Below are 9748 nucleotides of genomic sequence, written 5' to 3'. Positions count from 1 at the left end.
TCGTTCCTCACGTCAAAATCACCACTTTTGAATTTTTTAAACCACTCGAAACACTGAGATTTACCAAGAGCATATTCACCGTAAGCTTCGACAAGCATTCGATGTGATTCTGCAGCAGTTTTCTTTAAATGATAACAGAAAATCAATGCTGTCCGCAAATCATAGTTAGTAGGCTCGAAACGTGACATGTTTAAGGTTATACAAAAATATACTAGAGAATGAAAGTTGGGGTTATGTTTGTTGACAATATTCGTCAGCTGTTAGGAGAATATAATAGCGCGGCAGTAGCGGTCTTACGGTCACTAAACTGAACGCTGGCACCATTTATAGGGGAATTCCGGTTTCATACTTCTACACCTGGTAGTAGTCTCGCGCGTAAAGTCAGTTTGTCCTTTTTTGTCGGGGTGTTGTGTTGTCCGGATTGAGATATTCGTTATACTTGTGTTTACATAAACACCTCGAGCGTCGTTTATATTGTTATTTGCACGTATACTCCTCAGTTCGTTCAGTACAGGTCTCGCAGTGGACACGGCAGCACCAGTGGAACTTGCACCTACATTGCCACGTCCTCGTGAATTGATGTGTGTTGTAGCCGCGGCCGCAGCACATCAAGTCGCATCCGTCAGTTCCTGAAAACATAGGTGAGTTCTTTTGTAGCATAGAAACATTAGTCAAAACAGAGATTTCTCAGTCCGGGATCGTTCGCAACATTGAATAAAATTTAATGATCTTGTATTTTGTCTTGCAATTAACGTCGTGGCCTTCATATTTCGCAGATATACCTCTTTACCTGCACAATAACAAGCTGATGGATACAAAATTGTCTAGAAGAGCTTCAACGCGCGAGCTAAATTGTGATAGAAGTAAGCACGAGTGACGCTAACTAAAGCAGATTGCCTCGTCATTAAAAAATTTGACTGAATATCGAAGTAAAGAAAATGAAGGTATGAAATAAAATACAATAAATTAATTCGAGATATCGAATAAATACAGGGTAAGAGCCTAAGGATAATGAGAACTGTAATTTGAAATTTTTTCTTTAAAGAATCGTCAACATGTAACGCGATAAAGTTCTTTTCTTTTTTCCTTTTTTGTTTTATCGGGTTCTTACCTTTGCTAGTACGATTGCAATATCTTCCCTGTGTGCCGAGACTACCCTGAGCCAGATCCGGCTCGCAATAATTGGGGGAGGATTGTAGAAAAACTAGCTCGCTTCTCTTTGGAATCCTCTTCATACCCATACCAGGGCCGCCGCTCACTTTCGTCCTCTTGAGGACCAAGTGCGGCCTCTTTGGCTTGGTGGTCTTTTTCGTGGGCTGCCGATCGTGCCGCGACTTTGCAAAATCGCTTGGCTTGCCCTGAGTTTTGGCATCGTTGCCCAGTATGGGCACCATTTCCGGTGACATGGAATGCGATAGCGTGTCCATAGTCTGCAAATTAATCACGTAGAATGTGCGTATTTGTTAAAAACTCAAAACAGCACTTTCCGTCAAATTATTCCAAGAACGAAATGTAATGTTAAACGCGATATCAAGTTGATTACGTTTGTAATCGGCCAGCTGGTAGATGTTTAGAAGTGAGAGTTACCTGTACCGTGGGAGGGGGAGGCGGTGTAACGGCGATGACGGGTCGAGCTCTGTAATATTTTTTCATCAGCGCGTCGCCAATCTGGCGAAAACTAGGTAACGTTCTCCAACATGTTCTCACGGTGCACGATCCGGATACACCGTGACATTTACATTCCGTCTGTAGAAGAGCTTTAACTATCTGCAAAGAGGAACATGTTCGCGTTAATAATAGCATAATGTCCGTAAATAATCGTCGCATGATTCTCACTTCACAAATGTTTTCAGATCTTGTGCAAGTTTTTCGCCAATGTTCCCAGATAAAACGACGAGGAATATCGAATCGGTAGCTGTATGAAAAATGAGATAAAACTGAAAGAGATTCCAATTATATTGTTATATATGATTTATTCCATTCAATTGAAAGAGAGATTTTTCTCTGATAATTTAAAGAGAACAAACATTGGCACAAAGATTGCGCAAAGTCGAGATGAATCCCACATTATATTGAAATTATAGATTACGACTTATACGCAACGAGATATACGGTTGCAATGTGTTCGGCACGATGTACTACGATTTGTTTCTTACATCATACACGCGTGTCGTATGCAAATTTCAAATCTGCGACTGCAGCCTCTGATCAGAGAACGAGAACTTATAATGCGCCCGATGAAAACGAATGCATAGCCCGATACCTGAATCATTATTAAAGGACAAGGAGATACGCATCAGTCCATTACAAAGGGATTCAATGGCGTAGAATTCCGATCAGAATGTTACGAATAATTCATTCGCGGGTGTTTCGTGCAATTATATTTTTACAACACCCTTTTACACTTTAAATGAAAAAAAGAATCAAATGAAGAATGCATATTTAAAAATTACAATTCTATTATGACGTTACGCTGAGAAAAAATACTCGAAAATTTATTCGTGGGATATAAGTTATTCTGTGGGATTATTTTATGAAGTAAACTTTATATCTTAGAAATTTTTAAGTATTCTTTCTCAGTGTAGATAATATTATGTTTTTGGAACTTTGAAATATAACAGTATCCAATTGTCCGCATAAATTTTGTTCAAGTACATCGTACATATTGTTAGAACAGAGTTCGAGCTTAAATCCAAATTTGAATTATAGAGAAAAATGGGCTCTTAGAAGTGAACGATCCTATTTAAGGCGGTCAAAGTATCAGAATACAATGTTCCTTGAAAATGATCGCGTAACCACACCACTGGCGTACGCCATTGAGAGAAAGAGAGAGACGCGTGTCTTGGTTCGAACTCTCGAACAACCGACCGAATGATCTTAAACGATCGTAATCGTATCGAGTGATCATCTGTAAATTCCTGTGCGGTCGAGTTCGATTTCCGAGCAGCGGGGCCTTATTGTGTGTTCGTTCGGACGGACGATACGTACGTGCATGCAGGAAACTGGTTTACATTTCGAATTATCCCGGTGCCGCATGCAAGAGAGAAGTTAAAAAATCATCGGGGTATAAAATATGCGGCATGCCGAGATGATCAACCTTAAGAATAAATCGTTAGCCTCCCGTGAGTCCGAGCAAGCACAGGTGTGTACGCACGCACGCACGCACGCACACACGCACGCACGCACGCACGCACGCATGCACGCACGCACGCATGCACGCACGCACGCACATTGGTATACCATATGAATTTTTTTACAACCAATTCGCAATAAAGCCCATCGAAGAAGAGCGAAAGCTCGACGAACTTTCCCCAATTAAGGCACCGCCCTTGCCCATCTCGTGTCATAACGCGATCGTTTATCATAAATGTCGCGTTCCCGATCAACGAATCTTCTGTGTTACGCGATAATCATCTAAAAGAGAAACGTGAAATTTTCATAAATTTGGGAGTCTCGAGTCCTCGATACATTAGAAATCTCTCACCTTATTTCTTCTCTCGATCTATTTAATGTGCGTGAAGTCGTTTGATTCGCGCGGATTTTGAAAGTAGGATGCCACAGGATATTAATTTCGCCATATGACTATCCACGTAACGATCTCGCGTTAAGGCATGATTGAAACGTCGAAGACGACGGGCGAGGTGAACAAGGCATGTCTGCGTGAATCGCTATTCGACGACATTGTCTTCTTCAGGGTGATTGGTTCCCCGTGTGGGTTATAGAGCGATAAATCAAATTTGATAGCGTCTGGCTCGAGCGAGGTGTTTGCCTCATTATCGGTATTACCACCTCGTTATCCGACCATGAATTTTCCGTCGCGTGCTATTATCTGTTCTGAGATTTCCGCGTACATCTCTATATAGAATCGGACTTCTAGACGACGTGGATAACTCATCACGAGTCCGCAAACATAGATATTCGCGTACGAAGCGAGTTGGATAACAGTTGTAGGACGTGCTGCAACTGTTATCCGCTTGTACGCTTGTCCGCAGTTTGTACGCTGAGAGAAAAAAATAAATAAATCCAAGAAATAAAAAATATTGATTCGAGTACTAACAACTATTTGTTTACGCTAATATAAAATATTTTTCAAATAAGAAAATTTTCTGAAAACTACACGAGAAGGAAATTAACTGTGGCAGTAAGAATCTACTTGTAGCTGCTAAATTTCGTTGCAATGTATAGATACTTGAAAGTACAGCTGCCAATAGGCGTACATATTTAGCTGTGAAATCGAGCAGCAGCAAAGCCTTTAGTTACAGCAATAAATATATTTAATAAATATATATATTTTCAGCAAACCAAACGGTTGTCTTTGCGGCAGTGAAATGTTTCCATGTGGTTCTTCACGAAAACAATTGTTTACCATTTAATTAAAAAAAAATTTAGATCTAAACAAATATGTTATTAGTACTCATCGAATAGATATTTTTTATTTCTTAGATGTTTCTTTCCCTCAATGCACAATACGATGCCAATAATGTTGAAATCGCGTGCAATTATATGACACGACGTAATGATTGAGAGGCGGCCAGTACACGCGTCATGCCTAATCATCGCGCTAAACGATTTTCCCCGCGAGTTGCAGTAATTAGTATTGCTTCACAGCAATTATGACGCTCATTACACAGTTGTTGCTTGAACGCCCGCGCGTATTACGCGGCCTTTGGCCTGTTCCATTCGCTAGAGAAAGCTGTGTTGGTTTTATACGCGTTTCGGGAACATCGATCATCTCGCTTTTCCTTACCTTTCTTCCGGCCTTGTTATTGTGAAGGTTCATCAAGCTTCGAGCGTCCCCCTCGATCTCCCTCGCGTCTAGAAACCTGCGCGCGAACCTAGTATTAAATTATAATATTAAAATTCACGCGTGTCTAAGCGCCTCGCCACGTGGCGTCGTTGAAGCCGGCGTGAGGACGCGTCGGGAACGGATTAATTAGCGATCGTCTCGATCAACGTACCTCATCCCGTATGTGACGTCCGCGCTGCAACCACCCCACTCCCAGCCGTTCGGCGGTAATTCCTTCCTTGTCCTGCAAAAACGACACGATTATCGTTTGATAGCAGTTTTACGCGTTGTGCACCGCGTCACGGGCTCACGGTTTATTTACAGTTACCTGACTGCAGGTTCGCAACCGCAGGCCGTGATGTTGCCGCGACTGCAAGCCGCGGTAACCGCGTATGTGACACCAGCCGAGCTTATCGCGTACGTGAAAGCTGCCTCCCTGCTACCTGCAGGTGAACACGAGTTCTTGTATTAGTTTCATCGTATACATTGGGATCATTGGGTTCTTTTATGGTTAAGAAGGTGAAGCGAGAGAGATTTTGCACACATAGAGAATATTATATATATAAATGTAAAAAATATATATATATAATTTTAATTTATTAAAGATACATGTTGAAAGTGAAGAATGCGCTAAGCGCCGGCCACTGACAATCCTTAGAATCCGTGAGCGTTTCGAACTCTCTTTCCGGGTCGATTAATAATTTAACGCCCGCGGCTATGTCTACGATCGTAGCTTATTCGAAACTTGCGCTCAACCTCGGCCTAGAGAGGCTGAGGCACACGCGATAGAAAGCACACGTCCAAACTCGCCCCGTCGAGCATTTCCATCACGTGAATTTACAGCTAGTCGCCATCGGTACGCGCTAAGCGTGAGCGCAATTAATTACCTCCGCGCGCCGTGCTTTCAGCTCGTTTACCACGTCGAATGAATTACCGTATGTCCGTTTCCTCGCGATGTCCATTTTTCACTCCATCATCGTCGCCGACACCTACGCGGTTCTGTCTCGTGTCCGACCCGGTTGGCGTTTTACTCTATCGCCGTCAAACTCGTCCGGCTTTAATTCGCGCGTCAGCGTCGCGTCAGTGCTCGACGTGCGATAATCTCTCATGCAGATTTGGTTAACGCCGAATTTATGATGCAAACCAGTTTAAACCGGGGTCTCGCCGTACGGGGAAATCTCTGTTTATATTTTTTCTCTTTGACCCTTATTCTGAACTCTCTTTCATATCCATAAAAGTACCTCGACATTTTCTCATAGGTTAATCCACAAGTTTACAAATCATTTAGAAGCACTTTTATCGATAAAAAAGTTTAGTATAACGGTCTCTCTTCCTCTCTATTTTTCTTTCTTTTTCTTTCACCTTTGGCATTACACAAAAAATAGACATGAAATACACTGAGAGACAACGTATGAGCAAGCTCAACTTTGAATCACGCGCCAATCTAATTTGGCGCGTTGTCACACGGTGGCGTTCGATTAGGGCACTCGAAATCGAAAGGATGTCCGATTGGTCGTAATTACGGGGCTCGTCCTACACACGCATAGTTGCGCGATAACGCCACTTGAGCTGATGTTTGTTGTACGCGCAGCCATAACTTACAGTCACTGACACACGCGCCCGCCAGCACCGCGTTCATGTTGTGAAAGTAAATAAGCTCGACGCTCGCGTATCCTTCGCGGCACCTTCGGTCCCGTTCTCTTCCGATGCGCAGCCCTCGCGATTACCACGGTCGCGACAATGCGGATTCTCGTGTCATGTCACGTCACGTCACGTCACGTCCCAACGGCGCGTTCAAATCGTCCAATGAGCTCGTCCTCGGCGAGAGAGCTGACAGTTGGAGCAATCGGAGCCTGCGTTTTTAAGGTATCAAAAAATGGAATTGAATCAGTCGCTTGGCGACTTGCCATCAATCGACTTTCAGTTTTGAAAGTCAATTCTACGTTTTGTGTCTGCTGCGTATTGTGAAACATTCGTTGCGCGTAGCTGCTTGTGCGAAGCTGCTGCGTAATAGTCGTGTGCATCTTCGGCGCTCTTATTGTTGGTGGATATTCGCCGGTGCTCGCCATGACGCATTGTCCACACAAGACTTCGATAATGAAATAATTCTATTTCAGGCTAGGTTATCTTGGCGCATCATATCTACATATTTCTGTATCATGATTATTGGTTTTGAAAAAAATCGGCAACTCGGTCATATTCGGTCATATTCGGCAACAGTAATATAGTCTAATTTTCATCGCGTATAAAACCGTTGCATTTAATGCGGCTAAATTGCGGATTCTTCTCACAACCAAACAGTTATTATACAATATGTAGATATACAATGCGCCCGACCTAAAATACCCTAGTTGGAAGTGGAAGAAATTATTTCGAGTCTTTTACACGAGTCTTTTATACGTGACGTTCGAGAACGTTTACACGTCGCCTCTGCGAAGTTGGCGCTCGTGAGTTTGACTGAATTCTCGCTATATTCAGTTATTACTGGAATCGCAAGATGTCCGCCGCGTCCTCACCTCGGCCGGACAGTGTCGGATTTTTAGCGCGCGTATTTCTCAATTTCCGTATCGAATCGGCAGAAGTTAACCCATTTTCGTAAGTTACGCGCAAAAATGACATTTCGCCGCTTCGGGTCGTGTCGAGGAGAAAACCGCGATCTTACACGGAGACACAAACGACGACGTTGTGCATCGGTCAAACGGTTGATGAATTTATGCCGAGTGTTTATGTCAAAGGACGGCAGCGCGGTCATCTATTTAGCGTCGGAAGAACCGGTAAGGGGTAAATTTATCGTTTCGTCGGCGTTTGCCGCGGCGGCCGCTTCTTTCTCTTTTTCTCTCTCTCTCTCTCTCTCTCTCTCTCTCGCTTCGCCGATGGGCGGAGGAAAGAGAGGTGGCCTTTCCATAAATTCATTTCAGCTGTAAAACGTGAACGCGCCAAATGAGCGCCGCTTCCATATTAGGGCACGGCTCATGGCGATACCGAAGAGTCGTTGTTCATGCCGAACGGCAATGCGAACGGCGAGAGTAGGCCTCAATCTATTTGCGCCGCATATTATTTATATATGTATACGCGGCTCTCTCGTAGACATGCGCGTGTGTCGCGTCGTTCATGCACTTATTAACGTCTGAAAATATTGCGGAGCAGCAAGTAAAACAAGAACAGATTATCTTCGCGCGACGTAAGATAGTGTCGTCGTTGAAATTTATTCTCGCTCGAATCACTGCGTGATTTCTGCGCGAGCAGACGAGCAATCGACACTTGACGCTTGTTTTTGACGGCGCTTTTCTTAGATTTAGATATTCGAGGACGCACCATGATTATTAATAAGCGACAAGTATTCAAGAGACGGGGCAGGAAATAAATAAAAGAATAGAGAGAGAAAGAAAGATGACACGGAGTCCAAAGAAGGAGTGATCTGCAATCAATCGTTACACGGCAGTCTTTTAATTTATATCATCGTATTTTAAGTGACTCGCGCGCGCGTAATAGCCGTACGAAATTTATAAGCCACCATATCGTTAAACGTGGGCGATTATTTACGGTGATTGCGAGACGCAAAATCAAATTTAATAATGAGTTTGATCTCATCGCGCTCCTTCATTTGCTGGACCATCTGTCTTTTAGCCATAATGATTTCTCAAGCGACAGTATTATTAAAATGACAACGTTCAACAAGCCTCAGTTCAGAAATTAGATATTTATTCTTTTCTAATCAGTATATACACGGAGAGAATTTTATAATAAAAATTATTTACTATGGGATTTTGTAACTGAGAAATAGATTGACGTAATATCTGTAGTAATATCTATAGTAATTTATTATCCTTTCATTTCATATGTACTATTTATATTTTAGGAACTGAAATGTGCTATTAAAAATTTATTACGATCTTTAGGAAGACAGATCTTACTGACAATTTATTTTTGCATTACTAGAAATTTGGCAGAATTGAAGAGAATTTATATGAAAAAGAAACTATATTATATTTTCTCCATATACAGTGTCCCTTCTCATTGAAAATTTCTTCAAAATATTAAGGTATAATATTAAGCTTTATTAAAATATTTCTTGTTTGATTTCAGAGTTTGCTGCATCTATTTGAAAGGAACGTTCGTCATCATTCTGTCATCACTATCATCACTGGCCATTCGCCCTGTCATCATCATCGTCGTCGTCGGCTATTTGTTCTGCCATCATTATTATTATCGTTGCCAGTCATCTATCCTGCTATCATCATGGTCACCGATCATCCACAGCGTCCACCGTCATCGTCAGTCATTCATCATGAATGTGAGTGTCATATACAAAATGATTGATAAAGGACGGTGAATAAAATGGGCCTAAAAAGTCTAATATAAGTTATACATATAATTTTATGTTTTTTAGGTTAAAATCGGCCCATTTTACTCACCGTCTTTTCGAGTAATATTCCTATCATTATTGCGATTAGCGCACAAACGGATTAATTTCGCGCGATTTTGTGCGAGAAGCGGCATAGTTAGCTATGAGTTAATTAATACACGAGAATGTACGAGCGGCTTTAGACGCCGCCGGCGCTAAAACCAAAGCAGCACGATTTTGACGAGTGCTAAATCACGCATCTTACTTCTAGCACACGTCGTGCACACGCGCAACGACGCAACGTTGATAGCGGAGTATTTCAAGTGATGATGCATCGCACATCCACCTACAACCGCCATATTGTGTTGCTATAGCGGGCCCGCTTTCGCCCGACGCCGTTATTATGCCTTCGCGATTTTATGCCCCGCGAGTCGACCTTATTAAAGGTAACGAGCTCGATCGTATCGTGTCGGGTTATAAAGTATTTCGCGTGTATCCGTGCGATGTTACAGCCACCGAGACGGCAGTATGCCCGACTCGTTACTTATCCCGAGTAACAAAAGGGTAGACGAAGGATGATTTAATTCGACTAGAAGGGCTCATCTCTTTCGCCCGTT

The 9748-nt window shown here is 42.5% G+C and overlaps 1 protein-coding gene and 1 long non-coding RNA gene across 8 annotated transcripts in view; one reads left to right on the top strand and one right to left on the bottom strand.

Moving 5' to 3' along the window:
- The window catches only part of LOC116848757, an 11165-nt gene extending 2088 nt beyond the window's left edge, over positions 1 to 9077 (top strand). The window contains exons 2-4 of one of the 2 annotated variants that reach the window (XR_004379012.1): positions 501 to 641; positions 777 to 944; positions 8873 to 9077. This is a non-coding gene — a long non-coding RNA (uncharacterized LOC116848757). The remainder of the gene's footprint in view (positions 1 to 500; positions 642 to 776; positions 945 to 8872) is intronic. The other variant, XR_004379013.1, reaches the window with a different exon arrangement.
- LOC116848756 (protein Wnt-7b-like) overlaps positions 1 to 9748 on the bottom strand; it is a 64347-nt gene that overhangs the window by 2536 nt on the left and 52063 nt on the right. For 3 of the 6 annotated variants that reach the window (XM_032825193.1, XM_032825189.1, XM_032825194.1), the window contains exons 3-8: positions 5115 to 5229; positions 4959 to 5030; positions 4748 to 4835; positions 1588 to 1767; positions 1112 to 1430; positions 364 to 629 (exon numbers count right to left, since the gene is read on the bottom strand). In XM_032825193.1, coding sequence (XP_032681084.1) covers positions 478 to 629; positions 1112 to 1430; positions 1588 to 1767; positions 4748 to 4835; positions 4959 to 5030; positions 5115 to 5229 — 926 coding nt within the window. In that variant the 3' untranslated portion in view covers positions 364 to 477. Of the gene's footprint in view, positions 1 to 363; positions 630 to 1111; positions 1431 to 1587; positions 1768 to 4747; positions 4836 to 4958; positions 5031 to 5114; positions 5230 to 6388; positions 6524 to 9748 lie in introns of those variants that run through there. The other 3 variants (XM_032825195.1, XM_032825190.1, XM_032825192.1) reach the window with 3 other exon arrangements.

Source organism: Odontomachus brunneus, unplaced genomic scaffold (assembly GCF_010583005.1).
Source record: "Odontomachus brunneus isolate Ranch 3 - 2012 unplaced genomic scaffold, Obru_v1 Obru_scaffold_100, whole genome shotgun sequence".
NCBI classification, from domain to species: Eukaryota; Metazoa; Arthropoda; class Insecta; order Hymenoptera; family Formicidae; genus Odontomachus; species Odontomachus brunneus.
Note: the sequence above shows the minus strand (reverse complement) of the source record. Positions and strands in the feature narration are given on the sequence as shown.